Source organism: Podarcis erhardii (assembly GCF_964252035.2).
Source record: "Podarcis erhardii genome assembly, chromosome: 15".
In the NCBI taxonomy this organism is placed as follows: Eukaryota; Metazoa; Chordata; class Lepidosauria; order Squamata; family Lacertidae; genus Podarcis; species Podarcis erhardii.
Genome location: NC_138505.1, coordinates 42,373,647 through 42,396,245, shown reverse-complemented (window position 1 = coordinate 42,396,245; position 22,599 = coordinate 42,373,647). Strand labels below are relative to the sequence as shown.

At 40.9% G+C, this 22,599-nt stretch overlaps 1 protein-coding gene across 5 annotated transcripts in view; it reads right to left on the bottom strand.

The window, feature by feature from the left end:
• The window catches only part of KNTC1 (kinetochore associated 1), a 90,423-nt gene extending 68,624 nt beyond the window's left edge, over positions 1-21,799 (bottom strand). For 4 of the 5 annotated variants that reach the window (XM_081842593.1, XM_081842594.1, XM_081842592.1 and 1 more), the window contains exons 1-21: positions 21,672-21,799; positions 17,610-17,730; positions 17,020-17,135; positions 16,152-16,224; positions 15,718-15,795; positions 14,627-14,661; positions 13,808-13,918; positions 11,441-11,534; positions 9,503-9,555; positions 8,519-8,631; positions 7,823-7,880; positions 7,647-7,745; positions 7,374-7,417; positions 7,214-7,279; positions 5,900-5,975; positions 5,469-5,594; positions 4,818-4,907; positions 4,161-4,226; positions 3,165-3,226; positions 878-989; positions 340-483 (exon numbers count right to left, since the gene is read on the bottom strand). In XM_081842593.1, the coding sequence (XP_081698719.1) occupies positions 340-483; positions 878-989; positions 3,165-3,226; positions 4,161-4,226; positions 4,818-4,907; positions 5,469-5,594; positions 5,900-5,975; positions 7,214-7,279; positions 7,374-7,417; positions 7,647-7,745; positions 7,823-7,880; positions 8,519-8,631; positions 9,503-9,555; positions 11,441-11,534; positions 13,808-13,918; positions 14,627-14,661; positions 15,718-15,795; positions 16,152-16,224; positions 17,020-17,135; positions 17,610-17,730; positions 21,672-21,767 (1,833 nt within the window). In that variant the 5' untranslated portion in view covers positions 21,768-21,799. Of the gene's footprint in view, positions 1-339; positions 484-877; positions 990-3,164; positions 3,227-4,160; positions 4,227-4,817; positions 4,908-5,468; positions 5,595-5,899; positions 5,976-7,213; positions 7,280-7,373; positions 7,418-7,646; positions 7,746-7,822; positions 7,881-8,518; positions 8,632-9,502; positions 9,556-11,440; positions 11,535-13,807; positions 13,919-14,626; positions 14,662-15,717; positions 15,796-16,151; positions 16,225-17,019; positions 17,136-17,609; positions 17,731-21,671 lie in introns of those variants that run through there. The other variant, XM_081842596.1, reaches the window with a different exon arrangement.
• Positions 21,800-22,599: the final 800 nt, after the last annotated feature.

Sequence of the window (22,599 nt, the reverse complement as noted above, 5' to 3'; positions counted from 1 at the left end):
TTTAAATATTAAGAAGTATTTGGACAAATTTATTGCAGCTGTTTTCTATCACAACTGTTGTGCAACCTGTTGTGCAATCTCCACCTTTACCAGAGCTTAAAATTACCAGGGCTTAAAAATAAATAAATCAGTGCATCTGCCTATTCACCAATCTTCACTAACTGAGATCTTAAAAAGACAGAGGATGAGAAATCTCCCCACCCCCCATAGGGACTGCATGCCAGTGTCAGGCAGACCCAGAGCACATTAAATTAGACCAAGGACAACATGTGGCTCCTGAGATGTGGGTTCTTCACCCATATTTTATAAGGATCCCCCTTGTCTCCCATTAGACCCTACCTGTCCTTTGGGTACAACACGCCTTACAAAAGGAATGATAACATCCTTAAACCACAGGCATAGTTCTTTGAGGGAAACTGTTGTAGGGATTGTATTAAGCAACTTGTCCAGCATTTTCACATTAAAGTCACCTTCGAAGTCTTCCTGGAGAAAAGGAAAGAGATTTTCACAACCATCAGACCATTAATTGTGGTAGTTAGTGAATGGCTTGTGATTATATGCAGCTGCTTTCTTAAATCAAAGACTATCAGGTCCATGTGGCTCAGTATGGTCAACTCTGACAGCAGCTCTCTGAGGCATCAGACAGAGAGAGGGTTTTGCCAGTCCTGCTACCTTTGTATCATACAAAGGGGATACAAGCCAATCTAATGGACGTGCGGTGGAGTCGTAAGAGCTCTTGAGGAGCTGCAGCCAAGATCAGGCAACGCATGTAGCAAGGTATCTCATAGATACTTCAGGAACACAAAACAGCAGTGGGGAGGAGTGTGGCAAGGACAGAGAATGGTGCTGACCACTGGAAATATCCAAAACCGTTTACCTGATGCCTTAGCCAGAGGTACTGGGCAGACATGAGATTTCCTCCTTTTATCTGTAAAAGGATGTCCCTGAAGAGGTCCTCACTGTTCAGAAATTCAAACCAAGCAGTTCCACTAGAACCACAAAAATTGAACATTGAACCATAGCCCAACAAAACATAAATTACAAATACGAAAACAGAGGTGCAATTAAGATACAGAAGATTCTTCCTCCAAAAATGTGTTCAGCTTTGAACTTTGTAACCAACCGAAGGTTTTGGATTAGATAACACACATACACACACAAAAAGAAAAATCAAATTATCATGGTACTCTGCTGGCTGAGCCTTGCTTATAGATTCAAAACATGAATTATAAACACTTCCTGTCTGGCTGCCATGGGGAATGGCTGCACCCATTACACTTTTCATTACATTACAGTGGTACCTCGGGTTAAGAACTTAATTAATTCTGGAGGTCTGTTCTTAACCTGAAACTGTTCTTAACCTGAGGTACCACTTTAGTTAATGGGGCCTCCTGCTGCTGCTGCGCCGCCACCGTGCGATTTCTGTTCTCATCCTGAAGCAAGGTTCTTAACCCAAGGTACTATTTCTGGGTTAGCGGAGTCTGTAACCTGAGGTACCACTGTACGCCTTTCCGTGCAGTTAATCAAGGATAATATGGGAGTAATTATCCTCCCAACCCCGCCCCCCAGGCTGGGGGGGGGCAGCTCCACCCGCAGTTCATCCAATACCTGCTGCCCACCCAGAAGGAAGAGGGGGCAGGGGGCGCTGGGTGCAATGCACCGCATGTTTTCGGCAACTCTCCAAAGCTTTCATCATGAGCAGAGGAAAACAAGCCCCCTCAGGAGAGGCTGGCCCCTCTCGTCTGTTCCCGGAGCTTGTTTACCGGTGATCTGCCCTGGCTGGCATCCCCGCAGTCAAGGAAGATCTTGATAGGCGACATTTCCCAGCGTGGAAAATGCACACCCCCTCCCTCCTTGCTTCCCTAGCAGGGAAAGGAGATAGTCAGAAAGTCTATTTACAGCTCTTTATTTCTGACTTTGCAGCACTACAGAAAACATGACCGAACAGCTCAGTCTTCAGCAAGCAAGTGGCAAAGACTTCCTTTACATACGCAACAGGAAGGTCTCATATTACACACACAGCAAAGACTTTTGAAGCCTGTGAACTTCCGGGAAGATTCTTTCCCACAGCTAGTCACATCATGTGATGTTTTCACCAAGCTGCAAGTTTGCAGCTGCGTTGCTCTCATATCGTAACAGTTTTCGGCAACTCTCCAAAGCTGTCGCCATGAGCAGAGGACACCTGATTTTTTAAGATGAAATTTGGACTTAATTAACAGGCATGCTCTGAACTAGGGGAGACAAAGTACTCTGCTAACTGATTCAGCCACTGGGTACCAAGGATTTGACCTGGAGAAGGATTATCATCGCAATTGGACTGGTATGTCGGAACAGAGGAGGGATGAGCCTCTATTATTCTTTTTGATATACTTTGCATCTGCTGTTTTATTTGGCAAATTCCCCTTGAAAGACTGCCTGCCTGATTGTTTGAAAATGCAAGTGGAATTGAAAGAGTATCTTGCTATCATTATGGTTTAACTACAAAATTGACTGTGAAAATTTGACTAAGGTTTTGGCAAAGACTCTTAATGGAATGATAAAAGAATTTATGATGGGAGTAATGGTGTTCTTGTTGAAGCAGTAGCTCGTTAGCAGCTGGAATGAGACTAAAGAAGGGAAGTTTGGATATATGCCTGGCGCTAATGGCAGAAGGCGAGTCTCCCTTTGTCTTGGCTGTGACGCACTGAGAATTGTCTGTGTGTGCAGAAAACGAAAGTGAAGGGTCACCAAAGAGAATGTTGGATTACAACAGGAAGAGAAGGAAAAGAAAGAAGAAAAAACTGATTTCACACAGAACTACATAGGGAGGTTCACCTGACGCCTTCATTATATATTTTCAGAAGCCAGGTGAAAACCTTCCCCTTCAACCAGGCCTTTGGCTGATTAATATTCTACAGCCTTTTAAATGTGTCTGTGGGAAGGGGGGGTATTGTTTTGCTGTTTTGATCTACTTATTTACTTGTTTTTATCCTGCATTTTAACTGCCCCGAGATCTTAAGATTAAGTGGTAAATAAATCTTAATAGGATTTTTAAAAATTCAAATCCCCATTATTTTTGTCTTCTGTAGTCTTGCAAAATAGAAAAAAATTCTACTAAAGTTAATATACATCATTCTAGAAAATGCACAAACCCAAAATCAAGACAAGAAAAAAACAAGATAGACCTGAACATCTCTGATCCAAATGCTCCACAAAATGTAGTTAGCTTTGCTTGTGCCTTCATCACCTGGAGGGGAAAAAAACACTGATTTTTGACAAGAAAAATACTTGGATGCACATTTAACAAGAGATCTGCCAATAGACTGACAGATTCTTCAGAACTGCCAACTCAGTATTCCACTGTGCACAATTAGGTTAGAGGGTATCAGGGATGGGCTGAGCCTTTTTAGCCTTTTCTGGAATCTCCTCTGAAAATGCCACTTGCTCACATCTTGTGGCATTCTAAGCAGATCCTAGAGGGGCTTTTGCTTTAATTCTGCCCCCCCAAAAAATTATTGGGGAGGCATTTTTAAAATTATCAATCACCTTTTACATACCGTATTTTTTGCACCATAACACTCACTTTTTTCCTCCTAGAAAGTAAGGGGAAATGTCTGTGCGTGTTATGGAGGGAATGCCTACGGGTGGCATGCCTACGGATTTTCCTCCTCTAAAAACTACGTGCATGTTATGGTCGGGTGCGTGTTATAGAGCGAAAAATACGGTATATCTCTCAAGTCACAAAAACAGCTAAAATATTTTGAATAGCACGTCACAAAAAACAGCTAAAATATTTTGAATAGTACAAAAATGACTGGAAAAACTTGAAAAACAATACGAAATGAACACCTAAGCCTTTTCATTCAGTTGGAAAATAGCTTTTATATGTTGCTATTCTTTACTATGTTATTCATTAATTGTTTCATTACTATTCTCATTATAAACTACCTTGTGAAGGTCTGCCCTAAAAAGTAGAGCAGAAATGTATTAAAATAAATTTAAATGTTTCACTCCCTTGTGCCCTTGACAAGAAGACATATCAGTGCCCCGCCTCACAGCCTCTATACACTTGCTAGAGGAGCCAAGCCAGAGTGTAGAGGCCAAGGTTCTCTTTCCAGTTCCTCATTTCACCCACATCCCAGTAATAATTTAAAGGTCCAGGATTATTTGATTTTCATTACCTCTGTAAGAGATGCTGGGTCCCCAGTCAAGAAAGGAGCAACAGTTTTGTCACCTCTCTTCAGGATCTGAAATGATAAGTGCTAAATTAACTTGCAGTCCAATGCAAACATTCTAACAAAAAAATCTACACTGGTAGCTGTAAACTAGGTTTGGTTCTGGATGTCGGTGACCAAAATCTAGTGCTGGAGCAGGGCCTGCGCAAGAGAGGTCTAGAGGGAACTCAGTAAACAACTGTTAACCCAGCTTAGAATCTCCCTGCCAGCCCCTGCCCTTCTTGGTCATCTCCTGGGTCATTGTTCTCAGCTGCAATTTTTGACTCTTTCGTCCAAAGAGACTTCATCCTACGGAGACATCTGGTGATAACTTCCCAGAGGCTGACTCTGGGGCTTCCCACCAGATGCTCTGCCATCTTCACTCTTAAGGTCTGGGTGAGCGAAAAGAATCAGGGTTTGAGGCAAAGCCAGTAATGTGGCTGGAGAGGTTGTCAGCAACCCAGGTGACACTAGGTACTTTACACTGCTTTAGAACTGTAGCAGGTTCTTCCAGGCCCTCAGCTAAACTTCGATTCTCTATGGGGTCCCACACCTCTGCCTCCAAGATGGGTCTCCCAAGGCCCTAGTCGAGTAGGATGTGTGAAAGCACCTATCAAAACCTACCCTGCTTCTAGCATAGTTCAGCATTTCCCGAGCACTTTCATATATTGGCCATGGTGTATTTATGCAGTACTCAGTCACAAACTGGTTATCCTATTTAGAAGAAGAAACAATTAAAAACACAGAATAAACTTATCTTCTAAACAGCTTAAAAGAAAAACTTATCACATGCACCCATGTGCAAATTATCTACTGCAAGAGAGCTACAGATACACATGCACAAGACACGCATAGAGTTTGGCTTCTCCATAGAAGGTGTAGCGGTATAGGCTCTGAACCTGGTAAGGGCTAATAAACTGCAGCTGAATCCTGGTCAGCTGGAGATCCTGTGGGTGAGAGGTACTTGGATCCAGAAAACAGGTGAACTGCCTTTATAGACAGAATTGCACACCCTCTGAAGGAACTGGAGCATAGTGTGGGAGTACTCATGGATCCATTATTGATCATTGGAGGTTCTAGTTGTCTCTGTGACTATGAGTACCTTTTACCAGCTTTGACTGAAATGCCTACAACAGCTCATTGAAAGGGATATCCTGGCTATCAGCAGCCTTGAGACTGGATTGCTGCAGTGCACTCTATGTAGTAGGTCGCTTAGATATTTTGTATATAAAGTGCTATAAAAATGCTTTTAATTATAGTAGAATAAATCCATACCTTTATTTTATCCAGCGTTTCTTTAGCTTGAGCCACAAGTTCTAGCCAGGCTGACTGGCAATCTCCGGCAACAGACTCTGAAGCCAATCTCTCCAAAATAGAGCTCATTTTCACTTTGTAAACGTTCTGTTGTTTTTTAAACACACACATAACACATTATTTCCCCTTTGGAAAAAAAATCTTTATTTTCAGAGTAGCAGGTTTGTTTAGTATTGTCAGAGAAAAAATTACAGAACATTTGTTTATTCTTTACCAGTCCCTTGCCTCCATTAACAATTTTGAAATTTATATTTAAAACTCCTGCTGTAGTGGGTAACTGGAATGAGTAGGCATAGAAGCTACCAGAGAGAGCTTCCTTGTCTACTTATTTCATTGTGGTTTTGCAGTTGGCAGTAAGTGATGAGGTACGATTTGCAGACAAAGTCCTTTACCTCAACATCCAGTCCAAACTGAACAGCAAAATTCTCAGCTTCAGTAAATTTGTGCTTGTGAAGTAAACGGCTCAGTCTAAAAAGGGGGAGAAAACGAAGTGCTGTTGCCTCCCACTTCAAAATGGTTACAGCCAGTTAAATCTATTCATCTAATTACTTACACTCACTTGAGTTACATGATCACAACCTTGGGCCGGTGGGAGGGGGATAAATAAATAGAGTGGGAGAAACCCACTCTTCATTATACACCTTTAGGCACCAGGAGAAAATGTTCCTCTTCTCCCAGGCCTTTGGCTGATTGACATCCAATCCCTTTTTAAATGTGTTGCGGGAGGGGGATTATTGACTTGTTTTTGTTCTTATTTTTATTATGTATTGGGGGGGGGCTTATATTGTAATTTTATGTTGTGAACCACCCTGAGATCTACAGGCACAGGCTGGTATGCTAACTAAACTAACTATTTTCCCACCACCAATGCACTCAGCAAGGTTTCTCCACCACAGAAAAAGCCTTATAAGGAACGGTTGAGGGAGCAGGGATTGAGACAGGAAAAGAGGAGATATGACAGCAATCTTCAAATATGTAAAGGGCAAGCTAGTTTTCTCCTGCTCTGGAGGATAGGACACAAATGAATGGTTTCAAGTTATAAGAAAAAAGATTCTGACTTAACATCAGGAAGAACTTTCTGACAGTGGAACAGACTCCCTTCAAGGATGGTGGATTCTCTTTCCTTGGAGGTTTCTAAGCAGAGGTTGGATGACCATCTGTGACAGATGCTTTAGCTGTGATTCCTCCATTGCAGGGAGTTGGACTAGATGACCCTAGGGGTTCCTTTCAGCTCTACAATTCTACAATTAAATAACTGAGGACTGCCTTACAGAACCACCACATAAGGAAATATGACCAAACCTCCTCAAACTCTCTCCAGCAAGCAGCTGTGGTAGCTGAAATTATCTGACATTAAGACAAGAAAGAGGTGCTATCTATGCAATCATTTTAGTGATTATTCTCTTAGATGTAAAGAAACTGATTTCAGAGGTTTCTTGGTCCAAAGCCCATTTCATTTACCTTTAGGGATTTCCATCTGGAGACAAGTTTCTCTTCCTATGTTCTTACTGGGAGAATGAGTCTGCAATTAACTCAATAGGACTTACATCTGAGTGGACACTTATAGGATTGTAATGTTAAGCATATGTTTAACTCTTTCACTTTGAAGTTAATGAGGCTTACGACACACTTAACTTTGGCTCAGCCATATCACAAGTACCAAATTTTCTACATAAGCAGTAGTAGAAGTCAAAATATATGTATACCTGTTCTCAGGCAAGGCTTCAGTTAAGCATCTCAATACCAGAAGTGAGACTGGATGGTCTGATGCCCTAGAAATGAGTGTGTGGTTTAAAAAAGAGCTTTGATAACCATCAAAAATAAAGCAGCAGCTTTTTATAGTATTTTATTAAAGTGCAAACTTACCTTTGGTTATTTTCATACATTCCTTCCAAAAAGTAAATTGTATCCTGCATGGGAAACAATATGTAGCATGTGCCTTAACTGTACAAGATGTCAAAGAAATAACCTACTATCAGACTTTTAGAAGACATCTGAAGGCAGACCTGTTTAGGGAAGCTTTTAATATCTGATGAATCACTGTACCAAATCCTACAATACTTAAACTCTGACTTGGATTTCTTTTTACATTCCCCCTCGTCAGCCTTACTTAGGATTGAAGAAAAGAGAAAAACATACCGTATTTATTCCGCTCTGAATCAATGAAGAAACATTAGTAGTTTCCAAAGAATAGAGCTGGTGCATAGTAGGCAGTGAAAACACCACGATGTTCCTCATCTACAGAGAAATAGTGCAATTAGGATAATCCTAAAGGATGCTGCCAAAATACAGGCACAATGTTTTGAAGCTTTTACCTGTTTGCCATCATCAGGGTTTGTCAAAGCAACTAGCTTAAGACTGGCAATCCCCTGTCTTAACAAAAGAAGGGAAATGCATCAACTAATGACAAAAGTTATGAGCCATCACCATTTACATTTTATTTCAGTACTTTAGTTATTTATTACATTGGTATCTCACCTTTCCTCCAAGGAGCTCAAAGTGGCATAAATGATTCTCACTCTCCCCATTGTATTCTGTGATGTAGGTTAGTCTGAGAGACAGTGACTGGTCCAAGGTCACCCAGTGAGCTTCACGGCTGAGTGAGAATTTGAACCCAGTTGGATACTCTAACCACTGCACCATGCTGGCTCCATCAGGAGGGGGCACCAAGTTGCCTATCCTTGCCATATGGGGACAAGAAACCTGTGGCCCTGCAATGATTATGGATTCCCAACACCCCCGTTTTTCAGCATGGAACATGGCTACTGGCCAGAGATGTAGTTCAATAACAACTGATTAGTCACACAACACATACACACAGCCCATTCCTATGGATGTCTGCTCAGAAATTAGGTCCTTCTTTGTTCCCAGGGGCTGATTCTGAAGTCAGTCAATACAAAACTTCAAGAAAGTGTGGGCATCAGCTCTGGTAAGAGGCTAGGGGAGGAGCCATTCTGCTGTGGCACACCCTTTCATATTTCTCAGCAAGTATGCTATAATCCTGAATTTACCCTGCAGCTGCTGAAAAATCTGATTCTGAAATCAGAAGAAATTCTTCAATGTGAACAGAACAACAGCTCCAAATCATGGTAAGAGTGCAAATATTCCACAAAGACAAACCATTCTACAAGAAAAAGAAAACAAAAGTGTCATTATGATGTAACTAATTAAGACCTATTACCTTTGACTATATGAACCATGAAAGTATACATTTGTAATACTTAGATCTTTCATACTATGAAACAAACATTTCTATTTCGGTGGATAATTTGTCATGTTCATTAATCAGGGCTGTCAATGGCTTCTGACCCTTCATCGTTTCCATTTTTTCTCCACAGTGCACATCTTCTCTCACATTGGTTCCACATGACAGGATGTGTTGCTAGTATGCAAAAACAGTCAAGTTCCAAGAATCCCTAGGTATGCACCACCAAATGGTGGAGACTTCAGGCATGGCAAATTTTGAACACTGGAAATCCTACTTGTGGACAAATTAACCATTTCACAAAAGGAGTATCAATCGGGGGGGGGGGGAGGCTCACACCTCAACATGGTATCCTTTTACTGACTTTGTTAAGACAACCAAACAAGGTTTTCACCCTCCATCAAGTCATGGAACCTTATCGAGAAAAACTTTCATTTGACTGGCTTTCTTGAAACATCTAAAACTAAAACCATCAGCTGCTATTTTTCCTTCTTTTCTACTAAACTCTATATTCCTTGTATGGGTATGCTTTGTTACTTGAAATTAAAAATCAATTAAAAATATAAGTAGTCTTTATCTTAAACATTCTTAAAACATAACCAAAGTTTAATATATTAATTAACCATTTAAATAAGAGCTCATCATGGTTATGAATGCTCTGAATTCGACTAGTGGAAACAAACGTTTTCTTACTAATTGTCCATTTGCCAAATACTGAAACTATGGAACATAACCTTATCCAGGAGCAATCTGTAAAACTGGGCAACAAATAAATCAAAATAGCACTTGCCTCATTATCCAAGACAAACAATAATTCATCTACAATCTGAAGCATTTTTGCAGCTGTAAAAAAATGTAAAAAGGAAAAAAGGATGTAAGTCTGTTAATTTCTTGCTTTAAAAAGTTGCATTTGAAATAGAAACTGTAAAATAGGGGTGTGGAACCTGTGGCCCTCCAGATATTACAGGACTCCAATACAGCCCTAGCCAGTAGGGCCAGCAGTCAGGGAAGTTTTTTAATGTTTCATATTTTATTATGTTTTATATATGTTCAAAGCCGCCCAGAGTGGCTGGGGCAACCCAGTCAGATGTGTGAGGTACAAATAATAAAATGATGATGGCATTGGCAATGATGAGGATAGTAGCTGCAGTCCAGCAGCATCTGGACAGTCACAGAGTTCCCCATCCCTACAGTAAAACACCTGGGGTCTCTGAACAGAAACTCTAGGGTCCTGAGGCCCTGAGCGTTGCCCTGGGGATTTACCCTGGGGATTTAAGATGACCATTTAGGAAACAGGGTCAAAGCTAATAAAGATTTCAAGAGACAAATGTACCTAGCTGTCGTAACCTGGGACCCATAACTTGGGACAGATGTCAAGACCCTCAGCTCAACACAGCACAGCATGCACCTATGCTCGCATTCTCTATCGCAGTACATGTTTCTCAAACACAACTGACCTCACTAAGCTTGCTAAATGCTAAGTCTGTATAAGCACATTCTCACAGTCACAACTACAATGTATCTGTGCCATTGTCTTCTATTGGAAATGTATTGGAAAGATAGGCATCTCTCTCTTTCCACACATGTAAAGCTCATTAAATCCCAAAGCCAGAGATGTCCAGTATCAATCAGATAATCTGTCAATTGAGTAAATGAAGGATTTACACTGTAGAGTAATAGAATCATAGAGTTGGAAGTTTAAGCATTTTCTCCCTGCATCCCCACCTGAGAATATTTCTGTCTTTTTCCTAGCAAGCAGGGCCTCTTGTTTTCTTATCAGCTTAGCAAAACACACCAAGAGCTCATTGCCCTTCGCAGACTAGAAACTACAAAGGCATTTGTATGAGACAGAAGACTAGTGAATCTATAAACTTTGCTCAGAACTATCTGTTGCCACTGTATTGCTGGTAGATAGGAGCATAATTTTTGTAAACCAATCAAGCTGTTCATGTTCTGTTATCCAATCGTATTGCTGAAAAGAATCGATCACAAATTAATCCTGTAAAGCAAAAGCTATAAAGAGGTTTTGAAATGTATGCTCGGAGTCCATAATTCCTCTGGATCACTTATTCTTACAACAGTCTGCAATAAATCTGAACCCTTTCCAAGATGCTGCTTGCCTTTATTTGGCTAAAAAGGACTGGCTATTTCCAGACCCCCTTTGTAGGATAACACACTTAGGCAGGCATAACCAGCTGCACAAATATAAGATGGAGGACACCTGGATTGTCAATAGTACATGTGAAAATATCAGGTCTCTAGGTGGTTGCTTGCAAGTAAACAGCCAGGACTCCAACCTGTCTTTTCCAGGTTTTATTTAGTGCAACTATGTACAGTTCAGAAATCCAAAGTTCATGTCTGTGTCAGTCACTTGCAGATTCCAGGAGTGGCTTTTTCCGCCCCGCTCCCCAGCATGAGAACTTAGAAAAAGACCTAAAGGTCTTAGTAGCTGAACATGAGTCAACAGTGTGATGCAGCAGCAAAAAAGGCTAATGCTCTTCTAGACTGCATCAACAGAAGTATAGTGTCTAGATCAAGGGAAATCATAGTATTGCTCTATTCCACGCTTGAACTGCTGTGTCCAGTTCTGGGCAGCACAGTTAAAAAAGGATATTGACAAGCTGGAAGAGTATGGAAACAAAGGCTTTTAAATAAATATCAAAGGTCGTGGGAAACAGTCTTTGAAAAAAAAAGAGTTCTTTAGGATGCCTATGCCTGGAAAACATACCTTCAATCAAACTTGAATCAGCAACACTTTGAATGCTTATCTGCCTTTTGTTAGGATTCACCTCCCACACAGACATCACACAGTCACCTGTACCCTTTTAAGAAAAGTATTTGTATCAGAAACCTGCATTCTGTTTCACAACAGACCTAATCAGTGATTCTCAAGATATTTAGTTCTTATGAAAATCATTATAGGCACAAAGATTTTAAAATTGTAATAGCAAGTTGGAACCCTCTCCCACCCCAATTTCTGGGCTCAGCATCACATTTTTGGAAGACTCTGGGCCACCAGTTGCTGGTGGATTTTTCCAGTGCTGCTTTGAATTGCAACTGCTACACACATTACAAAATCCTTCTGGGCCATCTAAAGGAGTTGGGAGCTGGGGGTCCTGTTATGCAGTGATTCTGCTCCTTCCTCCCAGGCCATATCCAGAAAGTGGTGTTGGGGGATGAGTGTTCAGACCCCTGGGCTCTCACTTGCAGGGTGCCTCAGGGCTTTTCCTCTCCCCCATGTTTTCAACATGAATATGAAGCTGCTGAGAAAGATCACTGGGGGATTGGGCTGGGCGTTCACCATTATGCAGATAATACCCAGCTCTACATCTCTTTTAAATCAGAACCAGTGAATGCAGTAAAGGTCCTATGTGAGTGGCTGGAAGCTAACTGAGGTTGAATCCTGACAAGACAGAAGTATTGTTTTGGGGGGACGGGGTGGGCAGGTATGGAGGTCTCCATGATCCACTAGTATGATCTTCACTAGTATGTATATTTCATTGATAATTATTCACTGATGAAGACTTTATTCCGAAACAGTTGAACTATTCCGGATGCACTGTCTTGCAGTTACTTGTATATTTTGTGAGATGTGTTGTATGATATATATTGTTTTGAAGTGGCTTATTTGTATATTTTGAATGACATCATACCGATTATATATTTACTAACAGTTATTAGCCAGCGTGTTGTGTTTGCTTTTGTAGACTGTTACAGGGAACCAGGCAGAGGTCCTTCTCGGTAGTGGCGCCAGCCATGTGGAAAATCCTCCCATCAGTTGTCAAGGAAATAAACATCTGTCTTTTAGAAGGCATCTGAAGGCAGCCCTGTTAGGGAAGTTTTTAATGTCTGATACTTTATCATATTTTTAATATTTTGTTGGAAGCCGCCCAGAGTGTCTGGGGAAACCCAACCAGATGGGTGGTATAAATAATAGAAATAATAAAATTATTACTACTATTAAAATCCCCTTTATGGAGAAGGTGCTTGGAGCCCAGCTGTAACCTGCATGTAGATCACTGCACATATCACATTAATATATCATCACATGAATGGGTTGTCGTTGTCGTCCCCCGAGGATAAAAATGCCAGGAAGCTGAAATTAGCACTTCCAGTGCCCATACATCCGAACAGGAACTAGACATTACTTCCATGCCCCCGCTCGCCAGACCTATGTAGTGTTATAAGAAAAACTGCTCTTTTTCCATTATGGGGTACCCAAGAGCCTATATAGAGTCCTTATGTAGGTTCCCTATCGGTAGGAGAAAATAACAGAGGCCAACCAGAGTATTGAGAAGCAAGGCAGCTAGTAAGCCTGATCTTTATTAAACTGCTGCAACAGGGTCCTCCCTCACCACATGCAGGAGGAAGAGGAACCCAGAACAATGGTGTGCAAGCCCTTATATAGACTTTTTGAAATTGCCACCCTGCAAGCCTAAGACCACCCCCCAATACATCATACATACATCACAGAAGGGGCAGCCTACAGCAGAAGCCAGGATACCAGTAATGGTCACTGATTGATTGATAATGGTCTCTGATTGCATTACCTGGGCAGTCTGGCTACTCTTTTCAAACACAGATACACCCTTAAGACAGGATTCGTGAGCAAAGAGACAATGGGAAGGCTTTCCCCATTTGCCTCCCTTGCTGCAGAGGAATATTTGAGGTCATTGGGAAAGTCAAAAAGGCTTCAGGACTGCTTTCCTGCACTGTTCCAGACATGTGGTTTATATACTTATGTATGTGTTTATGTGCCTTGTAAGTTTATGAACATTTAATTTATATATTTGAGACCTTAAATTCTTATAACACTAGGGATATTCAACCATGATGTTGCCTGTCTCTGCAACAGCTAGCAATGAAGTGGCTGGGAAAAGGAAACAACTATCACATGACACATTTTGTGGCCTTAGACATATGAAGACAAAAAGAGCAAAACACACCTGGGTACAAAATCTCTCAACAGAGAGATGGGAACACATAAGAGGGACTACAGAAGCCAAATATTTTGCACACATCCTGAAGTCAGCACAGATTGCTGCAGATAAACCCACAGGAAGTTCACAGACAAAGGTATTCAAATAATACTTACCCCTATTATCAAAGTGATCTTGTTAGTTGTGTGCTTAGTTGTGGAAGTCAGGCAGCCAATGGTGTGATAGTCTTTTGTAGAAATAAAACATGTTTCCACCTGCCCTTGTAACTGTAAGGTAGACAAATAGCCACTCACAGATTTTACTTTTTGTTAAAGTGGTAGAAATAACTCACAATCGCAAGAGAAATGATAAATTAATTTGGAGGAGTAACTTGATTAAAAAAACCTAATGAGTTATTTAGCCAAGTAGTTTTATCAATTACATTTCAGATATTTGGATATGGATAAAAATAGCATTTCTAAAGGAATAAGCATGCTTGCTTTATTTATTTATTAATAAGGTGATGCACGCATGTGTTGCAGCAGGCATCATCTTAGAAGAGGCATTCCCTCCTGCCCATGAGAGAAGTTGGTGCTTGCCATCTGCTTTCATATGGGGCATACTTTTTCATCAGGGCCAGAGATATCAACCTTGAATCTGGCAGCTATCCTTATAAGAATGTTAGCAAAGCTCTATGAAATCTCTTCAGGTTCCTGGAACAGGGGAAGGTCTCTTCTTCCATCAATAAAGTGATGCACAAAGTTCTTTGCATCGTACTGTTCCTGAGGTAAGTGGAAAGAATAACTTACTCTGCTTAATCTCCATCACAGAAGAGCAGTGGATTACAAATGTGATATATTAATTCATTTTTAATGTGGCAATTAACATTTTGCATCCCTAGTAGATCCGTACACACACCCAGTACTATGAATCACAACCAAACTATTTCAAAAACCAAAACACAATATATAAGATATATGAATGCTCCCACTTGCCTTCTTTGCAGAATTGAAGTCCAGCTTGTCAATTGCTGCATAAACATAAAATGTGTGTTGAGAAAAGCAACATTACATATCTATTTTTTAAAAGTATTTTCTATTGGGCTGTTGTAGTCACAGATTCAGAAGGCAGATTTGATTTCTGTAAACTTTTTACTGATCACACATTTATTAGCCTGGCCTCTTTTTTAATGTATACTTCAGGAAATTTGCAGTTGCAGTAGCTTACTACAATAACTTATAGTATACAAACATAAAGAAAGAGTCTTGGAAGCAGTTTAAGACTAACAGATTAGTGTAATTTAAGCTTCCATGGACTAGTGTCTGTGCATCAATGAAATCTAATACCATGATATATCAGTCTTTGAAAAAGTCTCATTACAGCGGTACCTACAGTTACGAATGGGATCCATTCCGGAGCCCCGGCCGTATCCCAAAAACTTCATAACTGGAGGCACCCTTCTGCGCACGCAAGCGGAGCGATGGAGCAATTCAGATTGTGAGGATTTGGTAGCATTTAATTTCAATTTCACAAAATCCCAGATTATAATTGTGAAGAAACCAAAAATCTCAGTTAACAACAAACTCTGGTTAGTTTCAAAATAAGCCAACATCAAGCCATGGATTATGAAGACAATTTGTTAAAGTAACCAGTTAGTTGCAAACTACAATCTCTGGTTAATACACCCCAACAAGCTGTGATACTGTGAAAGTAACACTAAATGTTCCTGAAGTCCTGCTCAAGGTCATGTGAAAAGTATCCTGCATTCATTTATAAATATTACAATTGCAGCAGTTGTGTGGTTATTGTTGGCTCTCTAAAGCAAACATATTGAAATTGGTCTGCATTGAATACTACAAACCAATAAAGATTATCAAAGCCAGTGCAATTCAATTAATACACATAATCAATTACCACTTAAACAAAATCTCTTGCTCCTGCAGCATTAAGATGTTGGTGCTCAGCACATTACAAACCTGAGATTCTAATCATTACAGAAAGCAGAAAGAAAAACTCCATCTCTTACTACATGTTTCCATGCAATGATGCACAATTAGGCTTTAGATCTAAAACAACTTTGTCCTACCTTCCTGAGTTTTGGCAAATGGGAGGTGCGTAATGTAGAAGAAGCCACAGTTTGTGAGAATAAATGCATGGTAGGTTCCTATCAAAATAATCAAAGACAAGGTAAATATCAAGAAGTCTTCCCAGCAAGGGTTATCAAATTGTGTCCATGTGATCTTCTTCAAGTAAAGGAACTGCCACCTGGCATCTCCAAACATGAGCAAATAAAGGAAGAAAACTTGGTTTACACCAAGGTAATTGAAATCAAAGTAAATAAAAATAATCAAGGGTGCACAAGTTGAAATATGATTAAAATTCACAGAAGCAAGTTCAAATCAGCCTCATATAAGTATCCTGTATCAGGCAGAATTCTATGGCATTACATTTCCTCCCCTCCCCCACTCAAGCTGAGCTTACAAGAGAAAAACCTGAGCTTATTCAGAAAAAATATCGTACCTGTATCTCCATTATCTTTTTCTAGAATAAGATTCAGATAAGTCCTGTCATCTGAAGATCTTTGAACCAACATCTAAACACATTTTTAATTTAAAAAAAGTTATTAGAATGAGTTTCAAAAAAGCAATGTAATTTACACCACATATTAATTTAATCCTACTCAAATCATGAATTTTGTAAATTACATTAGTATCTATTATAGTTTAAAATCAGTCAGCACATCAACAGCAGAAATTCACCAGGATACCAAAACAAAAGTTCAATTGTTGAATATATGCTTCACACCCATAAGTCCCACAGTTCAATTATCAGCATCTCTAGTGAAATAGACCTCTGATAGCAAAGCAGGAAATTCAACTGATTTGATGACACTGGACTATTGATGTACCTGGGCTGGAATGGTTCAGAAGTAACACTGAACTATGGTTTAGTATTACATACCAAGCCTCAGGGCTCCCACACTCTCCCACACCTCTTATCTACTATGGTTAATTGCTATGTTTAAATCCAGAGAAACTATGGTTAGTACTAACTATGGTTTAGAGAGAAAGCCAACTTCAAACAATAGTTTACAATCCTACCTTATTTCCCTAAACTATATTTAACCCTAACCACAGTTCTTGGACAAAATGAGTAACTACAGTTAGCTGAAAATATAAGCAAAAGCTTCCAATCTCTTCCTTGCAATCAGCAAAAGGAGGAAAAGGAAGGAGGCAATACGTGAGCCAAAGCTCACCTAGGTTTATCCCCAGGGTTTAGTGCCACATATCAATGCAACCAGTATGAGGCAACTTACACTTCATATATTTAAGAATGTCTCAGGCAGCTGCATATAGTTATAGAAGCAAAAAAGAAATAAGCTACATACATTAGTTAACAAGGTTTGCTTTGTTGATACATGAATCAGATGTAGGTTTCCACTTCTCTCCCCAATCACAAGAAACTGTGCTTCTTGACACAATCCAACAACTTCCACCTCAGTCTCTAAAAGGTTTTAAAAAGAAGTATTCAGATACCACAACGGGTGACTAGATTCAGAAATGATTATGTATTATTACATAACGAGATGCATTGAATTTTTGCCTCATACACTCCTCTGCTGTGGGAAATACTAGATAGTTATTACTGTCTTAACAACTCATAGGTCAAAAGATGGCAAAATTATTTTGACAAACGTTTAAAAATTTGGGCTATGTGTCTATAATATACCAACATTAATACTGAGAGCCACTGCCCTGATCAAGTGATTTTATAAGGGCATGACAACACCAGGCTGATCTGTTTCCTTCAAAGGGGAAAGAGTTCCTGTGTTCAAGACTTCAAAACCTTATCACAGAACATGCAAAACTACAGATCAGAGCACAGATTTTAATTAAGAAAACAAACTGAGGTACACTACGTTGAAAGTTCCAAGTATTCAATTTATGGCTGCTTCAAGATACAAAATGGTAAGCTCACCAAACTGAAGAAACATCTTAAGAGACTGGCAAATATTATCAAGCACCACCACTGTTCTGTCAGCCACCAACACACATCCATCACTGGAGGAACAGCCATATAACTTTGGATTAGACAAAACCTGACCAATAAAAGAAAGCATCTGAATGTAAACAGAACTTATTTACAAATACAAACAGATAAGCAGCCTGTCCAGATTAAATTGTGTGTTGTAACTTTCTGTGTGTATCTAGCACAAAATCTAGCATCTGACTGGACCGATGTCTTGTCTCGGTCGTGGACCGGATGAGAGCCAAGAACAGGGTGGATTTGATTTACAGTGGTGCCCCGCAAGACGAATGCCTCTCAAGACGAAAAACCCGCTAGACAAAAGGGTTTTCCGTTTTGGAGGCGCTTCGCAAAACGAATTTCCTATGGGCTTGCTTTGCAAGACGAAAATGTCTTGCGAGTTCCTGCGGGGGTTTTTTTCTCCCCCCCCCCTTTTCTAAGCCGCTAAGCCGCTTATCTGCTTATCTGCTAAGCCGATAAGCCGCTAAAAGCCGCTAATCCGTCAATGGGCTTGCTCGCAAGACGAAAAAACCGCTAGACGAAGAGAGTCGCGGAACGGATTCTTTTCGTCTTGCGAGGCACCACTGTAAATAAAATCTATTTAAATCACAATTTAAATCACTAGTCAGTAAGACTTGATTTAAATCACTATTTTACAGAAAGGCTCATTCTTGCTGGTATAATCTTAATATTTACAACCAGATTAATGTTTCATTTTTGGAATAATAAATTTTCATAGTGGTTTTTACAGTTATATAAAAAATTACTGATTTGGTTATACTATTAGAAATACATAGACCGATAATTATGAAATTATTGTGAGGTTTAATAAGTTAACTTCATATTTGGACAACTTTTCTGCTGCACTTTATTGGAAGGAGGGGAAAAAACCAATTTCCTTAATAACAATTTAAATAATTTATTTAACTAAAATGATAACATAGCATATGTATCCATGTTTGTTAACTGATGTGGTTAAACATTTTTTTTAAAAAAAAAACTTAGACCTTACACACAAATGTAATGGAATCTAAAAGGGGCTATATCTCCCAGCAGCCCTGGCTTTGGAGAGGCTGGCCTTTCTTTTTCTAGAGTGCGGGGGGAGGGGGGAGATACAGTTGGTAGGCCCAGGCTGGAACAGGCTTGCAGAATGAACAGCTGGAAAGCTGGAAAAGGGGAGCAAAGGATTGGAGCAGAGAAGTTCAGGGATTCCTGCTGCAGGACTGAAGTTCCAGGTAGACTTTATTGTTTGGACAATGTCAGGCAAGCTCTGGGAAGAAGGACCTGGAACCAGTGAGCTCTTATTAGTTGTCTGGCAAGCAATTCAAAGTCTCACCAAGGACTTACAGATCCCAGTTACTATTTCCACCACCACCACCCCTCTTTGGATTTGCTTTGGATTCAGGTGTGTATTCTGTACAGTTAAGTGTTGGTGCAGTTGTTGGAGCCCAGTGGGATTGGGAAGAGGTTGCCAGCCCTGAAGAGCCTTCAGCACTTGCCTCAAGTCTGAGTTGCACAATCATTACACAAAGATCCCAAGATTTGTGGAGTATTCTGCTCACAAGGTTTGCACTTTCATTTTTACTGCTTCACACTTAGCTACTTGTGCAGATCTATTCCACTATTCATTGAACCTCTTGGAACTCAGCATTTAAGAGGTAAGGGGTTGATTCTGTGACTATGAATTTGCAAAGGAACAATGGGATTAAGGTTTTTTCCTCAACTCTGTATGTTTATTTTATAACATTTTTCCTGTGAAGAAAAGGCATGTCATCTCTGCAGACACAAATTCACACTTTTGAGAACTGCAAAAACAAGCATATGTGACAATATCTTCTCATTAGAAAAACTGCCCCAAATAATCTTACAGAAACCTCTGGAAGAGCATGACATTGTGAATGGATTAATGGAATTCATTTATCAAAAAATTAAAGTAAATCCCTATTTTCTGATGAACAGCCTTTGGACTACAGTGCTTAATCCGTTCTGGAGGTCTGTTCTTAACCTGAGATACCACTTTAGCTAATGGGGCCTCCTGTTGCCACCATGCCGCCGGAGCACGATTTCTGTTCTCATCCTGAGGCAAAGTTCTTAACCCGAGGTACTATTTCTGGGTTAATGGAGTCTGTAACCTGAAGCGTCTGTAACCCGAGGTACCACTGTATAATGTAGCTTAAATAGAAAACTATCTGTAGAAAGATTTTCCCTCCAAAAGCATTTTATTTTAAAAAATCAATTTTTTAATTATTATTTTAAAAATCATTGATTTTTATCCACCATGGCCAAGAAATTGAAGCTCAATCCATGTAAGACAGGGGCACTGTTAATGGATGCTTCCCTAGACAAGATAAATGGGAGGTTGCCTGCTCTTGATTGGGTTATTCTCCCTCTGAAAGAGTAGGTACCTAGTTTGGGCGTACTTCTGGATCCATTACTGTTACTTGAGGCTCAGGTGGCCTTGGTGGCATGGCATGGCTCAGCTACGCCCCATCTGGATAGCCGCCCTAACTTCTGTTGTCTACGCTCTGGTAACCCCCAGGTTAGATTACTGCAGTGCCTCTGAAAATGGCTTGGAAACTTCAGCTAGTACAGAATGCAAGTCAGGTTGCTCACCTAGGCAAGACATTGTGAGCACATAACACCAATCATAGCCCAACTGCACTGGCTACCAAATAATTTCCAGGCGCAATTCAACGTGTTGCTCTTGACATAGAAGGCTCAGGAGCCCAATACCTCAATGCCTCTCCCCATTTGAACCAATCTAGACCCTGGGATCGTCATGAGGCCCTTCTTTGTGTGCCCCTTCACGGGAGGCCAAGGGTGGCAACACAAGAACAGGCATTTTCAGTGGTGGTTCCCTGTTTGTAGAACAAGGAGGCTCACCTAACGTAATCAATATATATACAGTGGTGCCCCGCAAGACGAATGACTCGCAAGACGAAAAACCCGCTAGACGAAAGGGTTTTGCGCTTCGCAAGACGAATTTCTCTATGGGCTTGCTTCGCAAGACGAAAACGTCTTGCGAGTCTTGCAATTTTTTTCGCTCCCCCCCTTTTTCTAAGCCGCTAAGCCGCTAATAGCGCTAATCCGCTAATAAGGTTGCTTCGCAAGACGAAAAAACCGCAAGACGAAGAGACTCGCAGAACGGATTCTTTTCGTCTTGCGAGGCACTACTGTATAATTAGGTGCCAGGCAAAACCTTTATTTAGCATGTCCTTCCCAAGCCTAGGACCCTCGTACCTACAGGACCGCCTCTCCTGGTACACCCCGCAGAGGACCTTATGGTCCACAAACAATAATACTTTGGAGGTCCCAGGCCTCAAGGTTAGACTGGCCTCGAGCAGGGCCAGAGCCTTTTCAGTCCTGGCCCCCATCTGGTGGAATGCTCTATCGCAAGAGACCAGGGCCCTGTGGGATTTGACAACTTTCCGCAGGGTCTGCAAGATGGACCTGTTCCACCTGGCCTTTGGTTTGGACTCAGTCTGACCCCCTTCTTTCTATGGGACCCTGTATGTAAGTGGCCTCCTTGGCTCTTTCTATCGGCCCATATGGAACCAGAACGGGTGGCTGGGCCTGGTGAACTTTTAATTCCTTACTCCTACAGTTATGATTCGTGGGTTCCCACTTAATTGTATTTTGATTTTAAATGTGATTCAAATTTTCAACTAATCGTTTGATTTTGTGTTTTTAATGTACGTATTATGTATTTGGTGCTAGCTGCCCTGAGCCCAGTCTTGGCCGGGGTATAAATAAAATTTATTATTTATTACTATTTATTATTTATTATAATAATGTGGCCCTCTGGAAGATCTAGATGCTGACCAGATACTACAGTCCATAATGCCACAGTAGTTTAACCTAAGTTATAGTCCCATTTCAACTGACAAGACAAATCAGTCAGTGGCACCTTTGAAACATCTGTCAACATGATTTTTAGTTCAGTTTTAAAGTTATTCATTATACAGGTCTTTACATAGTCTTCTCTTGCAGTGATGTCACAAAAAGTAATTCTACCTTTTCGGACGAGGTGATTTTAACAAGGGTGTTTCTTTGATACAGGGCACCACTCCCTGTATCATCACCACCCAACAGCTCCACGGTATCCCACATGGCTTTATAACCTGGAGAAAATCAGAAGAGAAACCAATGAACAACATAGACCAGCAAAGTAATGATTTGGACCTTTGTATTAACACAAAATAACCATGCTGTGTTTTTAAGCAACGTCCCCACAGGCAAAAATTTGAAATGCATTTATTTAGCTGGTAGAAATGTAGCAGCATAAGCTTTCCCTGTTGTGTGCGACTTTTATAACAGAATAAACGGGGGGGGGCGAATTTAACTTTTAAAAATGATTATACTTCTTAAAATATATATTTTAAAAGTACAAAATTAAACATATCAAATGTATCACCAGTATTAGAGGTACAACCTGTGTTTTTCCTAGTATTCAATAAAATGTCTCCAGTTCTCAGTAAGACAATACCACACACATTAAAGAAGACAAGAAGCTCTCCCCGCAGAAGCCGAGCAGCCAGAAATCCCCCAGGAGAAGCCCAGCCGCCTGGCAGCTCTGGAAGGCAGCCCCCAAGCCTCGCCTCCCCGCCCGGCTCCAGCCCCACTTTAGCCTCCCCCCCCCCCCGCGCACCTCTCCCCGCAGCAGCGCCTCAGACGCTCAAATTGGCGCGCACGCTCCTCAGTGGCAGTCGGCTACGGGACACAGCGAGGGTCAAATATAGTCAGCGCACCGGGGGCGGGGCTGCTGGAAAACCCCGCCCGGCCACTAGAGATAGGAACGGTAAGAGAGATGCTTGGAAACCGACTTCTTGGCTCCTTAGAGCTGCCGCCCCCTTGGAAGAGCGGGGGAGTTGAGAGTGATCTGCCGAGTTTCCGGGGTCGCTCCCCGATCGGCGTGCGCAGCGGGCTCCTCGGGAAGATGCCC